We start from the raw sequence: 20222 nt of genomic DNA on the forward strand, positions 1-20222 counted from the left end.
GAGTGTTAGGTGTTATGATACGGTGGTCTAGGAGCAACATGGAACGAGCTCTGAAGGAAGTGGTAAGTGTACTGACCGCAGTCTCTAAGCTCAACACAACACTAGAAGTAGCCGTGGAATGCTCCTAACTCTCCCTAGGCATCTCGTCACAGCCTAAGAGCTAACTACCCCTAAAGAAAGAAGCAGGAAAGCTATCTTGCCTCAGAGAAAATCCCCAAAGTATAGATTAGCCCCCCACAAATAATGACTGTGAGTGGAGAGGGAAAAGACATACACAGAATGAAACCAGGATGAGCACAGGAGGCCAGTCTAGCTAAATAGATAGGACAGGATGGAATACTGTGCAGTCAGTATAAAACACTACAAAAATCCACGCAGAGTTTACAAAAAATCTCCACACCTGACTAAAGGTGTGGAGGGCAAATCTGCCTCCCAGAGCTTCCAGCAAGACAGAATTAATTCACACTGAGAAGCTGGACAAACATAGAAAGCACAGAATGGATAAGTCCACAATCTATGGACAGAAAAGAGCAAGCAAAAACTTAGCTTAGCTGAACTGGTCAGGATAACAGGGAACTCCAAAGAGATGTGAATCCAACCAGGAACCATTTACAAGTGGCACTGGCTGAAGAAAGAGCCAGACCTAAATAGCCGAGCAGAAGAGATGATAAGTGGAGGCAGCTGATGACAGCTAACTCCAAGGAGCAGCCATACCACTAGAAACCACAAGAGGGAGCCCAAGAGCAGAACTCACAAAAGTGCCACTTACAACCACCGGAGGGAGCCCAAGAGCGGAATTCACAACAGTTAGGTACCCCCCACGGCTACTTCTAGTTGCGCTGCTAGGTTCAGGGTTTGCGGTCAGTACAGGGACCACCTTCTCCAGAGTCCGTCTCATGCTGCTCCTAGGCCACCAGATCATAACACAGAACCCGGTCATACACAACAAAGCTCACATGCACTGAGGCACAAAGAGCTAGTCACACATTCTATGCCATGGTCATCAGCAGTGTACTCAAAAGCTTCAGAGTCAAGAGGAGGAAATATGCACTGATGCCCCAAATTCTTTTAGCTTGCACCCGATGCAGGACAAAGTAGGGTCTGAGCAGCATCCTGACCCTCATCACTAGACATTAACCCCCAGGGAAAGTGATCCAGATAAGATATCTGAAGCTCACGTTCACTGTACTGCGCTGTCAGGGCAGTAAGAGGAGGAGAGTGACTCCAAGGGGGAGGAATGTAATAACACAGAGGATGATGATAATGAGGTGGTAGATTCCAGTTGGTGTGAACACAGAGGCACACAGCTGAGTAGGTTATCTGAGGAAGACAAGGTGGTTACGTTGTGCCATATGTCACAGACACATAGTGATGCAGCCACAATGAGTAATGCATCCTCAGTCACAACTGTTGCTGTGACCAACAGCATCCACGGGTCTGCAGCTTGCAGGGGTGGCAAGGGTTGCCTAGCCTGGGCCTTTTTTGACACTGCAAAGGATGAGCCAACTTATAAAATCTGCCAACTTTGCACAAAAAAAAAAACGAGTAGAGGGACAAAGTGCAATAATTTGACTACTACATGTATGAACCTTCACATACGCAATCAGCATGCGTTATTCTGGAAATTCCACTGCACTAAAATGCAGACTGGCGGACATCAACAACTACCAGCCACCCCATCAATTGCATCTGCTGCTTCTTCCACCTCCTCTGTTACTGTGCCAAATATTGAGATGCAGGTATCCGGCCACAGAACCTCGGGTTCTTTACCTGCTCCAGTCACGCTGACTGAGAGCCTGCCATCAGCTGTAAAGGAAGCAGATATGCCTGCTGTTTTCGACCGATCTCAGAGAATGAGCACACCACAACTTTTCAATCCACCATAACATCTCCTCCTGCACCTCCCTCATAGTCCTGCTATTTGTCAGGTTCACCATACTCCACCCTCTTTCAGCATTGCAGCCAGCTCACAGTTTCGCAGTTGTGGTCATGTAAAAGATTGTTTCCTCCTACACATGAGAAAGCTAAGAGGTTGAACTCCACCATCTCCAATAAGTTGGCCACAGAAATGCTGCCATTCCACATGGTAGATACAGAAGGTTTCCGAAACCTGACGGCCGTTGCCAGTGGCGTAACAACAAAGTTATGGGCCCTGGTGTGAACTTTCAAATGGGGCCCCCTACCATGCCAAAATATTTTCCACCCAAATTCACATTTTCCCTATTTATGTCGCACACTATAGCTTTATTGCAAAGTTGTATAGTCTGACCTCAGTGGCGTAACTATCCGGTGCCCCATCCTGGTATATATTTGTCCCCAATACTGCCCTTGTTATGTAATGTATAAAAGAAAATAAACCATTATACTCATCAGGGGCTTACATAGAAGTCATGTGGATCCATATAAGAAGTATAATGCACTCCCATAGTCTTCCTTATAATATAATGCACCCCCATAGTCCCCTATATAATATACTGCACAGTTCATAGTCCTCCATATAGTATACTACACTCCCCATAGTCTTCCATACAGTATTATACACTCCTCAGTCCTCCATATAGTATAATACAATCCTCATAGTCCTCCATATATTAAAATACACTCCTCATAGTGCTCCATTTAGCATAATACACTCCTCATAGTGTTCCATATAGTATAATACACTGCTCAGTCCTCCATATAGTATAATACACTCCACAGTCCTCTACAGTCCTCCATATAGTATAATACACTCCTCAGTCCTCTACATGGTATAATACACTCCTCAGTCCTCCACATAGTGTAATGCACTGTTCATAGTGCGACATATAGTATAATACATGCCTCATAGTCCTCCATATAGTATAATACACTCCTCAGTCCTCCATATAGTATTATACACTCCCCATAGTCCTCCATATATTAAAATACACTGCTCAGTCCTCCATATAGTATAATACACTTCTCATAGTGCTCCATGTAGTATAATGCACTGCCATTGTCATCCATTTGGTACAATTCACTTCCCATAGTATAATGCACCTCATAGTTCTTCATATATTATAATGTATTCCCCGTAGTCCTTGATACAGTATAATGCAGCCCACATATGCCACCCCAGAGTATAATGTAACCCCCCCATAGAATATAATGCAGCCCCCCTTATATAGTATAATGTAGCCCCCTCATAGAGTATGATGCAATCACCCCTCATAGAATATAAATATAATACAGCCCCCCATAGAATATAATGTAGCCCCGAATAGAATAGAATACAGCCCACCTCCCCATAGAATATAATGTAGACCTATCAATGTAGACCTATGTGTATACTCATTTTGCTGCGTCGGCTTATGTAACTAATAGTTTTTTCTGTTTGATGGGTTCTCTACTGGTTTACTGCGGCAAAGAAAGCAAGAATCGTTATGATCCATTTGGATCTCTCTGGGAACTAGCCACTGCTATGTCCCCTCTAGCCCCCTAGGTAACTACGTAACAGGTGTCGTCCTGACTACAGCATGTGACACCGCTGGATCTAGATTGGGCTCCCCTTCTTTTTCTTTTCTTATGTGCATCCATTTTTATATACACCTCACCAAGTCGTTATATGGTATATTGTGACAGCCCTTACTCCAGCAAGATAGTCATCTTACCCGTTGGTGTATTTGTGAGAGTCTCTACCCCTCCCCCTGTCTGGGCTCACTAGTCATTGCCATCTATCTGTTTATTCATCACATATGTGCACCCCAAATGCTTAGATCTAGGTTTTACTTAAGGCTCCGCTACATCTCGGAACGCCCCCCTAAACTTGCGCTAGCCGGCGCCTCGTTGTTATGGACGAGGGAGTCGGCTTGCGTTTCAATGCTGGAACGCACTCACCTAGGTAATATGCAAGCGCCGACCAGGATGTGACGTGTACAAGATGGCGCTGCAACTTCCGGTGTTCGCGTCCACCATGTGTTAGTGTTTACAGTCCGGTAACCATGCATATGCACATGGTGAGTAATATGATGGTATTCCATCCCACGGTTTCTTATAACAGTGCTCATCTACTGTCCCAATCGTATCTGGGGGTGTGCACCTGTATTAAGCATACACCTCATCAATGTTTCGGCATGATTTATGTTTTCTGAGCGTAACTACTGCATGACGCCTCTGGCCGCGCCATATATATCTGTACATGGGGGCGTGCACCTTTATTAAGCATATGAATATGCCGGCATGATTTATATTTTTCGGGCGCTAATCTTGCATGAACGCCTTTGGCAGCACTATGTGTCTCTATATATGGGGGCGTGTATTTTTATTTTGCACACCTCTCATGAAGGTACAGGCATGATTAATATTCCTCAGGCATAATTACCGTATGACACCTTTTGGCCACGCTGTGTATGTCTACATTTATGGCACACTATGCACTATGTGGCCAGGGTCCGCTTCGAGTTTTCCCAAACTTCTGACATCACTGATTAGGGGGAGGGGTTTCAGACATATAGAGAGGCTCTTTGAGATGGGCTGTATTCTACCAGAGACTGTGGACACAGACGGTCGCTTCTAATTTGGGATGCCTAGCCACTGCAGGCCCCTTACTTTGTACGGACTTACACTTACAATTTCTGTGCCTGTTGGCACTTCCTTCTATGTGACTCCCCTGATGATTCTCCATGACCGGAGTTGAAACGCGTAGGGAGGAAGAAACTGTATTTCAAAGGATTAAGGACTCTGCCTTCATATACATTGAGTGTGTTGGCCCCCTATAGTGAGGTCCATTTGGGGCCTGTCCTTGTCAGGACAGGAGATACACAGGGGCTACAGGGTAGATATCTGAACTCCAGCCCTGCCTCTGCTTCACAACCCTGGATCTCTACTTTGTCGTTTGGAAGTATACAGTGTCCGGCAGCTTGGGTGAGATCAAACCATTACGTTTTTATATTGAGCACTGGTTCACCTGAGCACTTTATTTGTTGTTTGTGTCCTGTTGGGTGTGCATTTTTTAGCATTTAATCATTAAAGGTTATGTTTTATTAGTGGATATCCTCCACAGCTGATTCAGACCTATCAAAGAGTATAATGCAATCCTCCCTCATACAATATAATACAGCCCACCTCCCATAGTATATAATGTAGCCCCCACAGAATATAATACAGCCCACCTCCCCATAGTGTATAATGTAGACCCCCATAGTATAACACAGCCTCCCCAATAGAATATAATATGTAATGTACCCCCCATAGTATATAACACAGCCTCCCCCATAGAATATAATGTATAATGTACCACCCATAGTATATAACACAGCCACATAGTATAACAAAGCCTCCCCCATAGAACATAATATACATCTCATAGTATATAACACAGCCTCCCCCATAGAATATAATATACCCCCATAGTATAACAGCCTCCCCCATAGACTATAATATACCCCCATAGTATATAACACAGCCTCCTCCATAGAATATAATATACCCCAATAGTATATAACACAGCGTCCCCCATAGAATACAGCCCACCTCCCCATAGTATATAATGTAGCCCCCCATAGTATATAACACAGCCTACCCAATAGAATATAATGTATAATGTACCCCCCATAGCATATAACACAGCCACACAGTATAACACAGCCTCCCCCATAGAATATAATGTATAATACAGGTCCTTCTCAAAAAATTTGCATATAGTGTTAAATTTCATTATTTACCATAATGTAATGATTACAATTAAACTTTCATATATTATAGATTCATTATCCACCAACTGAAATTTGTCAGGTCTTTTATTGTTTTAATACTGATGATTTTGGCATACAACTCCTGATAACCCAAAAAACCTGTCTCAATAAATTAGCATATCAAGAAAAGGTTCTCTAAACGACCTATTACCCTAATCTTCTGAATCAACTAATTAACTCTAAACACATGCAAAAGATACCTGAGGCTTTTATAAACTCCCTGCCTGGTTCATTACTCAAAACTCCCATCATGGGTAAGACTAGCGACCTGACAGATGTCAAGAAGGCCATCATTGACACCCTCAAGCAAGAGGGTAAGACCCAGAAAGAAATTTCTCAACAAATAGGCTGTTCCCAGAGTGCTGTATCAAGGCACCTCAATGGTAAGTCTGTTGGAAGGAAACAATGTGGCAGAAAACGCTGTACAACGAGAAGAGGAGACCGGACCCTGAGGAAGATTGTGGAGAAGGACCGATTCCAGACCTTGGGGAACCTGAGGAAGCAGTGGACTGAGTCTGGTGTGGAAACATCCAGAGCCACCGTGCACAGGCGTGTGCAGGAAATGGGCTACAGGTGCCGCATTCCCCAGGTAAAGCCACTTTTGAACCATAAACAGCAGCAGAGGCGCCTGACCTGGGCTACAGAGAAGCAGCACTGGACTGTTGCTAAGTGGTCCCAAGTACTTTTTTCTGATGAAAGCAAATTTTGCATGTCATTCGGAAATCAAGGTGCCAGAGTCTGGAGGAAGACTGGGGAGAAGGAAATGCCAAAATGCCTGAAGTCCAGTGTCAAGTACCCACAGTCAGTGATGGTGTGGGGTGCCATGTCAGCTGCTGGTGTTGGTCCACTGTGTTTCATCAAGGGCAGGGTCAATGCAGCTAGCTATCAGGAGATTTTGGAGCACTTCATGCTTCCATCGGCTGAAATGCTTTATGGAGATGAAGATTTCATTTTTCAGCACGACCTGGCACCTGCTCACAGTGCCAAAACCACTGGTAAATGGTTTACTGACCATGGTATTACTGTGCTCAATTGGCCTGCCAACTCTCCTGACCTGAACCCCATAGAGAATCTGTGGGATATTGTGAAGAGAAAGTTGAGAGACGCAAGACCCAACACTCTGGATGAGCTTAAGGCCGCTATTGAAGCATCCAGGGCCTCCATAACATCTCAGCAGTGTCACAGGCTGATTGCCTCCATGCCACGCCGCATTGAAGCAGTCATTTCTGCCAAAGGATTCCCGACCAAGTATTGAGTGCATAACTGAACATTATTATTTGATGTTTTTTTTTGTTTGTTATTAAAAACACTTTTATTTGATTGGATGGGTGAAATATGCTAATTTATTGAGACAGGTTTTTTGGGTTATCAGGAGTTGTATGCCAAAATCATCAGTATTAAAACAATAAAAGACCTGACAAATTTCAGTTGGTGGATAATGAATCTATAATATATGAAAGTTTAATTGTAATCATTACATTATGGTAAATAATGAAATTTAACACTATATGCTAATTTTTTGAGAAGGACCTGTATATCCCCCATAGTATATAACAAAGCCTTCCCATAGAATATAATATACCCCCATAGTATATAACACAGCCTCCCCAATAGAATAGAATATACCCCAATAGTATATAACACAGCCTCCCCCATAGAATTTAATGTACCCCCGTAGTATATAACACAGCCTCCCCCATAGAATATAATGTATAATGTACCTTCATTGTCTATAACACAGCCATATAGTATAACACAGCCTCCCCCATAGAATATAATATGCCCAATAGTATATAACACAGCCTACCCCATAGAATACAGCCCATCTCCCCATAGTATATAATGCAGCACCCCCATAGTATAGCACAACCTCCCCAATAGAATATAATGTATCCCCCGTAGTATATAACACAGCCTCCCCATAGAATATAATGTATAATGTACCCCCATAGTATATAACACAGCCACATAGTATAACACAGCCTCCCCCATAGAATATAATATACCCCTCATAGTATATAACACAGCCTCCCCATAGAATATAATATACCCCCATAGTATATAACAGTCTCCCCCATAGAATATAATGTACCCGCCGTAGTATATAACACAGCCTCCCCATAGAATATAATATTCCCCCATAGTATATAACTTAGGCCACGTAGTATATAGCACAGCCCGCGTAGTATATAGCACAGCCCGCATCTCCACCATCCCCTCCAGAATGGCCCCACAATCCAGTAATCACTGTTATAGTAAAACAAAAAAAAACCAACACTCCTCACCTCTCCTCGTGCCCACGCTGCTCCCTGCTCCTGTCTCAGTGGATGCACTGCCCAGCACAAAGTGAGTGCACAATTACATCACGCACTCGCATTGTCAGATGCAGAGCAGTGAATGATGGGGGAGGGAAGTCAGCTGATGCTCTCTCCTCCATCATTGCTTTGAACTGTACCGGCAGATACCCTGCCTCAAAGGGGCCCCATAGCAGTGGCGTGATGTGCTGCTAGCTGCCTGCCCCTAACACCGGCCCTGTTGCTTTGAACTGTATCGGCATCATAGACGCCGGTATAGTTCAATGCGGCGGCGGGGGGAATCGGGTGCCTCTGACCTGCCAGGCCCGTGGTAGTTACGCCCCTGATTGTTGCAGTCCCCCAGAACCAGTTGTCCAGTCGCCATTACTTTTCTAAGAGACCTGTAACTGCGCTACACCAGCATGTCGCAGACATCACCCATTTCTTGACTAAATCTATGTCTCATATGGTGCATTTCACCACAGACACTTGGACGAGTAAGCATGGCTAAGGTCGTTATATGACTGGGCACTGGGTGACTCTGCTGGCTGAGGGGGGCAGGCACAGATGCACAAGTCTTGGAATCCTCAAGACTTGCAGAACTTCCTCCACTGCTGTTGCCTTTTTTAGCTCCTCTAGGGCTTCTACCTGCACGCTCAACCTCTGCCTTAAGATACGCTTTCCAACAGTGCAGAGCCAATCCCCACCCCCCTCCTTACTGCGCAGCCAGGACTCATCGGAATCAGGCAGTGATAAAATTGATGCCTTGGAGATCGCAGTCATCCAGTTGAAGAGCTGTGAATAGCTCTCCAGGCTGAGTTTGAGCAATGCTGTCTTCGCATAACCTGCATCCATGGAAGGCCATGTCCAATAAAGGTGCGAACCTGGTGGCGTCCCTGCAGCAAAGCAAGCTCACACACATGCCTTGCATGGCTCATGTCCTCAACCTGGTGCGGTACAGTGTTTTCTCCACCACTATCCTGGCCTGGGTGAACTGCTGCAGAAAGCACACGGAAGCTATGTGCTCACTTTCACCTTTCGCACCCCTCAGGCCATGGGCTTGCATTGACACAGAGGTCTTTGTCCAAGCCAGTTAACACGTTGATATGCGATGTATGGATGTGGCACATATCACATTTATAGAGTGGGCACAGATTAAAGACCTCTGCACATTTCCGCACAGTTTTGAAATGGATACCAAGATGGTTAGTGCTGATGATGCCATCATCAGAATCACTATTCCAGTCATCTATATGCTGGAGCAGACTTTGAATAGCCTGCGGGAGAGGTGGTGGTCCCCGAGGAAGAAGAGGAAGCAGAAGAGGATGTGGAAGGGATAACATTGTCTCAAAATTCCAGACTTTCATCACACAGGTGGGTGCCAAAGGAGGATGGATTACTGCGATTGAGGGGGGCTGGTGATAACAGACAAACTATTAGTTAAGGTGCAAGAGCAGAGGAACGAATGGTGGAGGAAGGGGTGATGGGAAAACAACTGTCAGGAGTTGAAGAGGATCAACATCCCCCCTCTGTTTGTGGTTGGCTGGAGGGGACAGAGGAAACAAGCATCAGTGTTACCAACACAGCATGGGCTTGGACATCATGGAAGATCCCGACATATGAGTGCCTTCTTGCTGCACTATCTGCAACATGATCACCGTATAGTTAAGATTCGAAATAGTGCTGACTACTGGGATGCCACTCTGTTAGATCCCCGTTATAAGACCAAATTTTGCCAGATGCTTCCCACCCTGGAATGGGACCCACAATTGCTGGAGTATCGAAACACGCTTTTATACAACCTTAAGACAAATTTTCCCCAAGATAGCATTGAAGCACACGGTGCGCATCGCAGCTCTAGACTTTCAACGTCCAGCACGTCAATTTGTCAACGTCCAAACATTAGCAGCAGCAGCTGCAGTAGTGTAAGTGAAAGAAGCAATTTCTATGAATTCTTTGACACTTTTTTTTTTAACCAGCTGGTGCACCAGCACAATAGAATCCAATTCTTACATGTGGTGAACAAATGGAGAAGATGGTGCAGGAGTATCTAGAACTGAATATTAATACCATCAGGGAGGGTTTGGCCCCTTTCACATTTTGGTCTTCCAAAATAGATGAGTAGCCTGAGCTCACCTCACACACCTTGGAGGTTTTATCATGCCCGGCAGCCAGCGTTCTCTCATCAGTGCTGATGGTGGTATCCTGACGGATAAGCACAGCTGGCTGTCCCCTGAAAGTGTAGACCATCTAACCTTTATCAAAATGAACAAGTAATGGATCTCAAAGGACTTTTGCACCCCGATCGCAAACTGTACAGACTAGGCGATGTTGCATTTTTTAGTGTGTTGCATTAATCTAGTGTAACGCACAATGTGAAATCTTTAGTGTGGCTTATGTGCCTGCTGTTGTTGCAGATATTAACACAAATTTGTGGAAATGTGAACAGTCATGGTTGGTCTAAATATGCTGGATTGGTGTAACACCGCTGGGTTTATACCTTGCTTATTCGGCGTTACTCTGCGTATCTCTGCTTTAACCCTTGCTCCTCTCCCCCTAATGTGCAAGGATACTGTTGTCTGTTACCTGTATGGAAGCTGCTCAGTTCCCTGCCACCGCTGCGTAGCTGTGCATTTGCTGTGATGTCTTTGCTCTGCTGCATGGCCACTCGCATGTGCGGTCCCTGGCTGCTGCTGTGGAAGCTAGCCACAGCTTGCAAGCTCCTCTGCAGCTGGTGCATGACTTTCCACCTATGTCGAGGCTAGCAGTCACTTCCAGGTGCCCTAAGCCACAGTTCCTGTGCTGACTGTGCTGTAATGGTTTCTGTTTGTGCTTGGGGTGTGCGCGGCCACACCTACCCTGCTTTTATTAGGGTTTGAGTATGCACCTGTGTTGCTTCCTCAGCCTATTGCTGAGGAGCAGCTTCTATATAAACTCCCTCTTTCCTGTTGGGCGTTGCCAGAGCATTGCATTGTGTTTCTGTGTCTTGCCTAGTGAGTTAGGTATCTAGCTCCTGTTCCTGTCTGCAGTATGTTCTGGGATAGCTGATACCTGTCTACCGCCTGTTCTGGGGGCAGAATACCAAGATCCGTTTGTATCTTGTTTTTCTGCCCGTTCTGGGGGCTGAGTACCCAGATCCCGCCTTCTCTGGGGGCAGAATACCCAGATCCATTTGTATCTTGTTTTTCCTGCCTGTTCTGGGGGCAGAGTACCCAGATCCGCCTGTCCTGGAGGCTGCATATCCAGTACCTGATCCTGTCTGAACTGTGTCCTTTGTGTTTTGTTCCTGATGTCCTACCTATGACCTGATGTCCTGCTTTTGTCCTGATGTTCTTCCTGTGTCCGATGTCCTGACGCCCTGGGCTGCCACACCAGTCCCAGCCGATGACCTGGGCTGCCACGCCACTGTCCCAGCCGATGACCTGGGCTGCCACACCAGTGTCCCAGATGTCTATCATGTGTCCTTTGACCTGATGTCCTGTTTTTGTCCTGATGGCCTGGGCTGCCACGCCAGTGTCCCAGCTGATGACCTGGGCTGCCACGCCAGTGTCCCAGATGTCTATCCTGTGTCCGATGACCTGATGTCCTGCCTGTGTCCTGATGTCCTGCCTGTGTCCTGATGTCCTGAGGTCAACCCTGTGATGATGTCCTTCTGGGATCGGTGTCTGATGTTCTCCTGCTGAGCTTGTGCTACGCCCGAAGCCTGAGAGTGAGGCCAGCCTAGTATGCCCGTGCCAGATAACCCTGGACTGCGTCAACCCATGATGACTCCTGCCATCGTCAGACGTCCATCTAAGCCTGTGTTTTGATGCCTGCCTGTGTTTCTATGTCCTGCCTGAGTCCGATGACCTGATGTCCTGCCTGTGTCCTGATGTCCACCCTGTGATGATGTCCTTCTGGTATCGGTGTCTGATGTTCTCCTGCTGAGCCTGTGCTACGCCCGAAGCCTGAGAGAGAGGCCGGCCTAGTATGCCCGTGCCAGATTACCCTGGACTGCATCAACCCGTGATGACTCCTGCCATCGTCAGATGTCTCTCTAAGCCTGTGTCTTGATGTCCTGCCTGTGTTCCGATGTCCTGATCTTCTGCCTGTGTCCAATGACCTGATGTCCTGCCTATGTCCTGATGTCCTGCCTGTTACTTGATGTCCTTCCTGTGTCCTGATGTCCTGCCTGTTACCTGATGTCCTGAGGTCCACCCTGTGATGACGTCCTTCTGAGATCTGTGTCTGATGTTCTCCTGCTGAGCCTGTGCTACGCCTGTGGCCTGAGAGGCCATCATAGTAAGCCCGTGCCAGATAACCCTGGACTGCATCAACCCGTGATTACTCCTGCCATTGTCTGAGACATGTACCCTTCCTAGACGTGTGGAATCGGGATCCTGACATCATTATGTTTTGTTATGTACTGTGCTTTCATTTAAGTAAACTTTGCTTCTTCATACCTGAAGTTGTGCGGTGTAGTCTAGTTCTGCATGTCAACATCTTGTTCACATGCTCAGCTGCCACAGACCCTGCTCGCTGCCCTTCCCTAGTCTGGGTGAGTCCAGGTTGCTCTATGTGGTCCAGTGGGTCCACATTGCATTCCTTTTTGGGACGCTCGCCCACGTCGTCATGGTCAGGCGATGTGGATGCGTCGGCTCGGCCACATCTGCGGTCGCAGCCGTAACAATTGGCTGTAGTGGAACACGTTTCTTTCCCTATTGTAATATTTCTACGCTTGTGAAATTTATGCCATTTCCCTGGGGTTAGGCCCTTATTTTTTCTCGATTGGGTCTACATCTGCTGGGTAAATAGATACAGAAAGGACAGGCTAACGGAGCGCCAGGCTGGCGGTCAAGGGAGATGTTGATTGAGAAATGTCCGATGCAGCTCCTGCCGGGTGCCTCAGGAGAGGAATAAACAGTGAGTTGCAAAATACTCCGGTCACATGGAAGCGCACAGGACACAGATGAAAGGATTAAAAGTTTCTTTGTTTATTGAAATCCACAACGCGTTTCAACGGAACAGCTCCGTCTTTTTTATATATATGTTTTTAAACTGCGTTTGCGACTTGTATTTTAATTAATCATGTGATCCCACCTAATCATGTGTTCTGAACAATTGCTCCTTAAATCTCATTGGTTGGTGCTCCTTTATATACTCACTCTGGCCCACTCTCTGTATACTGCCACCTGATGAAGACGGAGCTGTTCCGTTAAAACGCGTTGTGGATTTCAATAAACAAAGAAACTTTTAATCCTTTCATCTGTGTCCTGTGCGCTTCCATGTGACCGGAGTATTTTGCAACTTACATCTGCTGGGTAGGCTGTAGTGGAAGACGTGTTGGTCCCTATGATACTGTTTCTACTCTTGTAAAATTGATGGCACTTCAGTGGCCATCAGTCCCTAATTTTTGGAAATGTGAAAACTCCTGGTTGGGTGTCCATGTGATGGGTTGGCTGTAGTGGAAGAGATGTTGATCCCTATTATACTATTTCTACTCTTGTAAAATTCATGCCACTTTGGTGGTGTCTGCCAATAATTTTTGTAAATGTTAAAACTCCTGGTTGGGTGTCCAGCTGCTGTGTTGGGTGTAGTGAAAGACCTGTCGGTCCCTCCCTATTATAGTATTTCTACTGTGGTGAAATTGATGCCATTTTGGTTTTGTCTGCCATTAATTTTTGGAAATGTGAACACTCCTAGTTGGGTATCCATCTAATGAGTTGGGTGTAGTGGAAAACCTGTCGGTCTCTATTATACTATTTCTACTGTGGTAAAATTGATGCCATTTTGATGGTGTCTGCTACTAATTGTTGTAAATTTGAACACTCCTGGTTGGATGTCCATCTGCTGGGTTGGGTGTAGTGGAAGACCTGTTGGTTCCTATTATACTATTTTTACTGTCGTGAAATTGATTTCTCTTTGGTGGTGTGTGCCACTAATTTTTGTAAATGTGTAGACTCCTGGTTGGATCTCCTTCATGGGTGTTGCCTGTAGCAGTAGGCCTCCGAGACAGTCAGACCTCAAATTTATTGGAGTCAACTACACGTGTTACTACTAGTAACTACTACTGTAGTCTACAAAACTAATATTTGTGCCTCCTGAGTGTGACTGAGCATGAAAGCAGGTTGAGTTGTCGCATGTGGTATCAGGGCTCCCAGGACAGCAGGCCTACATCAATTCCTCACCTACCTTGTCTTACTTTGACATTCAATTGAAAGCTCTAAATGCTGGCCCAGACCCTGATACCTCATGCATGGCTGATTGCTGCTGTGCCATGCTACATTTTGCACTGTGGGTGAATATAGGCCACATTTCCTAATCTGAATTGTTTAGGCAGCTTTTGTGACCATTTGAAGGTGTTGTGCATGCGTTTGTTTTTGTCATTGACTGTAATGGCGTTCGGCGAATATTGCAAATTCGGCACAGGTAAACCGAACATTGAAATATTCGCTCAGCTCTAGTCATAATAAGCCTTATGGGGCTCAATAGTTAGCTAGGGGGCAAGCACCTTTGACCACTGCTCCAGTGGCAGCTTCTCCCGGTCTGCCAGCCTTTCAAACACTGTTAAAAAAGCTTCCACATCATCACCCGGGGGCATTTTTTGCATCGCTTGTCTTGCCGCATTCCAGACGTGTCGTCACCTGGACTTGGGGGAGAGTCTGCCAGCCTCCCACAACCCACCTCTGTGAACAATTCAATCTGCTGCTGTTGTCGTAATTGGTCTTGTGGGTACTGCTGCTGTTTGGGCTGGTACTGATGCTACTGTTGTTGTTGCATAAACAACTTACTTGCCTCCTGATGTGCCAGCTGTTGCTGCTGTGCTTTAATAAGATGCTTGATCAGGTACTTCATGCTATCTGACTTTCCTTCCTGGTTCACTGCCAACTTCACCGAAGACATGCAGGTTTCCACAGCCATCACATGTGCTCCGTGGGGAAGTTGCCCACACTTCTAGCACACACTGTGGTAGATTAGCTCACTCAGCTGCACACAGAGGTATACAAAGGAAAACTGTATCTTTAAGACTCTCACTGGTTTATTAATGGTGCTGCATAAGCCAGTGCAGAGTTAGTAAAAGTAAACAAGGCCTTTCTGGCCCTTCAGGAAAACAAAACTTACAGCACAGTCCATGTCGTCACGGGGATCTGCTCGTTCAGGAAAACAACACACAATGGTTCAGCCTTTCTCACAGTTCCCATATCCAGGCCTACTGAATACCTAAGGGCTCAAAAGGCTGGCTATTTTTTTCCCAGACCACGTTCTGGGGTGGAGATAAGGTGAACAACCACTCACCCGCTCTATGGTTATCCACAAAAACCCAGCCCTTAAAATTAACCCCTCTCAACACATAGTGTGCTGAAGCAAACATCTGGGTTTCAAATCACTGAAACTAATAGCCTCAGTGAAACATATCTCCCCTCCAGCACTTTGCCAGTGACTGTGTCACAATATCCAGAAATAAACCATCTTAGATTTCATAAAAAAACATGTGAGGAACATATACAAAAAAATCAGTAATGAAAAAGTAACACATCATGAAAAATCACATTAAGAGTGCCAACAATAATAAAAGTATATATTAGCACATTAAATAAATACTAGTCCAGAGGAAAGAGGTAGAAGATTACCGTATTTTCCGCTTTGTAAGACGCACTTTATTTCCCCCAAATTTGGGGGGGAAATGTGGGTGCGTCTAACAAAGCGGATATACCGCTTACCATTACAGGCTGGGAGGAGGGGGTGTCCGCCGCCGCTACCGCCTGCCGCCGCTGTCGTCCGCCGCCACTGCCGGGGTTGTCCGCTGCTGCCCCGGGTGATGCTGAAGGCTCCGGTGCTGCGGGGGGCTCTGGCGACATATTGTGAAAGACCAGAGCCCCCCGGCAGTTCTTCCATGCGTTCCAGTATGACTAATTCCGGGAAAATGGCCGCCGGAATCTCGGGAGATGAGATTTCAGCGCTGAGATCTCATCTCTCGAGATTCCGGCGGCCATTTTCCCGGAGTTAGTTCCAGTATGACTGACTCCGGGAAAATGGCCGCCGGAATCTCGGGAGATGAGATTTCAGCGCTGAGATCTCATCTCTCGAGATTCCGGCGGCCATTTTCCCGGAATTAGTCATACTGGAACGCATGGAAGAACTGCCGGGGGGCTCTGGTCTTTCACAAAATGTAGCCAGAGCCCCCCGCAGCACCGGAGACAGCCCTACAGCACAGGAGCCCCCTGCAGACCCCTCATCCCAGCCTGCAGCAAAGGAGCCCCCTGCAGACCCCTCATCCCAGCCTGCAGCAAAGGAGCCCCCTGCAGACCCCTCATCCCAGCCTGCAGCAAAGGAGCCCCCTGCAGACCCCTCATCCCAGCCTGCAGCACAGGAGCCCCCCTGCAGCACAGGAGCCCCCTGCAGACCCCCTCATCCCAGCCTGCAGCAATGCTCCACTCCTGCCTCCGGCAACGAGCCTGGGACCCTGATCCACCACAACCACAACCCCCGGTAAGTAATAAGACGCATGGATTATAAGACGCCCCACCAATTTATTAAAAAATAGTTTTTTCCTATTTTTCTCCTCAAAATTTGGGGTGCGTCTTATAATCCGGAGCGTCTTACAAAGCGAAAAATACGGTAAGTAATAGAAAAATCCTTGTGGGGTAAAAATGAATCCCCACTTGTAGCGAAAAGATTAAGCTTCTTTCAGAGGGTGCAAAAAGGTGGCAGCCATTTTATATAATTCCCACAGAGAGAATCACAAGTTCTTGAAATTTTCAGGATTCAAATTGCTAAACATTCACCACAAATTAGATTTGCACTCCATCAATTCACTCATCTCTAGTAACAAGTCTAGCTGTAAAACATTTACACAAATGAATAAGTTGTCTTTGTGTGAGTATTTTGATGTGTAACAAGATCTGACTTCTGTTTAAAACATTGCCCGCATTCTGAACATGAAAATGACTTTTCTCCTGCGTGAATTCTTTGATGGTCACCAAGATTTGATTTTCGAGAAAAACATTTTCCACATTCTAAGCATGAAAATGGCTTTTCTCCTGTGTGAGTTTTATTATGAGCAACAAGATTTGACTTCCGAGAAAAACATTTCCCACATTCTATGCATGAAAAAGGTCTTTCCCCTGTGTGACCTCTACGATGTGTAAAAAGATGTGATTTTTGACTAAAACACTTCCCACACTCTGTGCACGAGAATGGCTTCTCCCCTGTGTGAATTCTCTGATGTGTAACAAGATCTGACTTCTGCTTAAAACATTTCCCACATTCTGAACATGAATATGGCTTCTCCCCAGTGTGACTTTTCTCATGTCTTACAAGATTCGACTGACGGTTAAAGCAAGCTCCGCATTCTAAACATGTGAACGGCTTTTCTCCAGTGTGACATCTCTCATGTATAATGAGATGTGATTTCTCTGTAAAATATTTCCCACATTCAAAACATGAATATGGCTTCACTCTCTTGTGAATTCTCTGATGTATGACAAATTTTGAACCAGCCTTAAAACATTTCACACATTCAGAACATGGATTCTCCCCCGTGTTACTTTTTTGATTCTCGAAAAGACTTGATGTCCACGTAAAAGAGTCCCCACTTTCTAAGTGTGAAAATTCTTTTGCTTCTGTGTGACTTTTCTCATGTTTAAAAAGATTTGATATATTTATATAACATTCTCCACAATTTAAACATGCAAATGGATTTTCCCCTTTGTGAGATATTTCCTGTTCAACATCTGTTCCATTTTTTTTCTTAACAGTCTGAATTGAATCATAAGTTAGGACCTTTTGAAAACAATTAGATGGTAGATCTTCCATATGAAGGGCTGGTGGCCTATCTGATATAATTGAATGTGCTTCACATATATCTTGTGTGATGCCTTGATCATCTGCTTCAGAATTTGAAGATATGACAAGTTCCTCTGAGCTTCTAATACAGTCACCTGCCAAGAAGAATGATTTTTTTTTTTATTTTTGTGTAACATAATCTTAATATTATAGTATTTTTATAATATTTCTATGTAAAAATCCCCATACAAACTACAGGGCAAATAGCAAAATTAATAGAATATAAAACATAGTGACAAACAGGGCCTTCTGATAAAATACTTTGCATTGTTATGTAGTGTTGCTAACCTCTTCTCTCTGCAGACAATTTTTCGTCTTATACTTTGAATTTTTTCTAGCTGTATGGAGCTTGTTTTTTGTGGGATGAGTTGGGGTTTTGAACAATACCATTTATTTTACCATATAATGTACTGAAGAATGGAAAAAAAATTCCTTATTGGAAGAAATGCTGAAAAACAAATGTAATTCCGTAATTGTTTTTTTGTGGGGTTATTTTTACAGCATTCATGGTATGGTAAATATAACTTGTAAACATGACTCTCCCAGTCAGTACGATTATGGGAAAACCAAACTTGTTTAGCTATTTATTTTATGTAAGCGGTGAAAATAATTCTGAAAATTTTATTTAAAAAAATAAAGAAACAACTGTTGTTTGTCGCCATTTTCTATGTGAGGGATATATATATATATATATATATATATATATATACACATATACAGTGCAGACCAAAAGTTTGGACACACCTTCTCATTTAAAGATTTTTCTGTATTTTCATGACTATGAAAATTGTACATTCACACTGAAGGCATCAAAACTATGAATTAACAAATGTGGAATTATATACTTAACAAAAAAGTGTGAAACAACTGAAATTATGTCTTATATTCTAGGTTCTTCAAAGTAGCCACCTTTTTCTTTGATGACTGCTTTGCACACTCTTGGCATTCTCTTGATGAGCTTCAAGAGGTAGTCACCGGGAATGGTTTTCACTTCAGAGGTGTGCCCTGTCGGGTTTAATAAGTGGGATTTCTTGCCTTATAAATGGGGCCGGGACCATCAGTTGTGTTGTGCAGAAGTCTGGTGGATACACGGCTGATAGTCCTACTGAATAGACTGTTAGAATTTGTACTATGGCAAGAAAAAAGCAGCTAAGTAAAGAAAAACGAGTGGCCATCATTACGTTAAGAAATGAAGGTCAGTCAGTCCGAAAAATTGGGCAAACTTTGAAAGTGTTCCCAAGTGCAGTGGCAAAAACAATCAAGCACTACAAAGAAACTGGCTCACATGAGGACCGCTCCAGGAAAGGAAGACCAAGAGTCACCTCTGCTTCTGAGGATAAGTTTATCCGAGTCACCAGCCTCAGAAATCCCAGGTTAACAGCAGCTCAGATTAGAGACCATGTCAATGTCACACAGAGTTCTAGCAGCAGACACATCTCTACAACAACTGTTAAGAGGAGACTTTGTGCAGCAGGCCTTCTTGGTAAAATAGCTGATAGGAAACCACTGCTAAGGACAGGCAACAAGCAGAAGAGACTTGGTAGGGCTAAAGAACACAAGGAATGGACATTAGACCAGTGGAAATCTGTGCTTTGGTCTGATGAGTCCACATTTGAGATCTTTGGTTCCAACCACCGTGTCTTTGTGCGATGCAGAAAAGGTGAACAGATGGACTCTACATGCCTGGTTCCCACCGTGAAGCATGGAGGAGGAGGTGTGATGGTGTGGAGGTGCTTTGCTGGTGACACTGTTGGGGATTTATTCAAAATTGAAGGCACACTGAACCAGCATGGCTACCACAGCATCTTGCAGCGGTATGCTATTCCATCCGGTTTGCGTTTAGTTCGACCATCATTTCTTTTTCAATGGGACAACTACCCCAAACACACCTCCAGGCTGTGTAAGGGCTATTTGACCAAGAAGGAGAGTGATGGGGTGCTACGCCAAATGACCTGGCCTCCACAGTTACCAGACCTGAACCCAATTGAGATGGTTTGGGGTGAGCTGGACCGCAGAGTGAAGGCAAAAGGGCCAGCAAATGCTAAGCATCTCTGGGAACTCCTTCAAGATTGTTGGAAGACCATTCCCGGTGACTACCTCTTGAAGCTCATCAAGAGAATGCCAAGAGTGCGCAAAGCAGTCTCAAAGCAAAAGGTGGCTACTTTGAAGACCCCAGAATATAAGACATAATTTCAGTTGTTTCACACTTTTTTGTTAAATATATAATTCCACATGTGTTAATTCATAGTTTTGATGCCTTCAGTGTGAATGTACAATTTTCATAGTCATGAAAATACAGAAAAATCTTTAAATGAGAAGGTGTGTCCAAACTTTTGGTCTGTACTGTATGTTTAAATGTTTTAGTGTAGTGTGCTGACCGTAAAAAACA

General features: G+C 44.9%; 1 protein-coding gene across 1 annotated transcript in view; it reads right to left on the bottom strand.

Annotated features, from left to right (window-relative positions):
• Positions 1 to 16613: 16613 nt before the first annotated feature.
• LOC138666593 (zinc finger protein 585A-like) overlaps positions 16614 to 20222 on the bottom strand; it is a 132815-nt gene continuing 129206 nt past the window's right edge. Inside the window, exon 14 of the mRNA XM_069754791.1 lies at positions 16614 to 17928. Within this exon, the coding sequence (XP_069610892.1) occupies positions 16838 to 17928 (1091 nt within the window). The 3' untranslated portion in view covers positions 16614 to 16837. The remainder of the gene's footprint in view (positions 17929 to 20222) is intronic.

Source organism: Ranitomeya imitator, chromosome 2 (assembly GCF_032444005.1).
Source record: "Ranitomeya imitator isolate aRanImi1 chromosome 2, aRanImi1.pri, whole genome shotgun sequence".
NCBI lineage: Eukaryota > Metazoa > Chordata > Amphibia > Anura > Dendrobatidae > Ranitomeya > Ranitomeya imitator.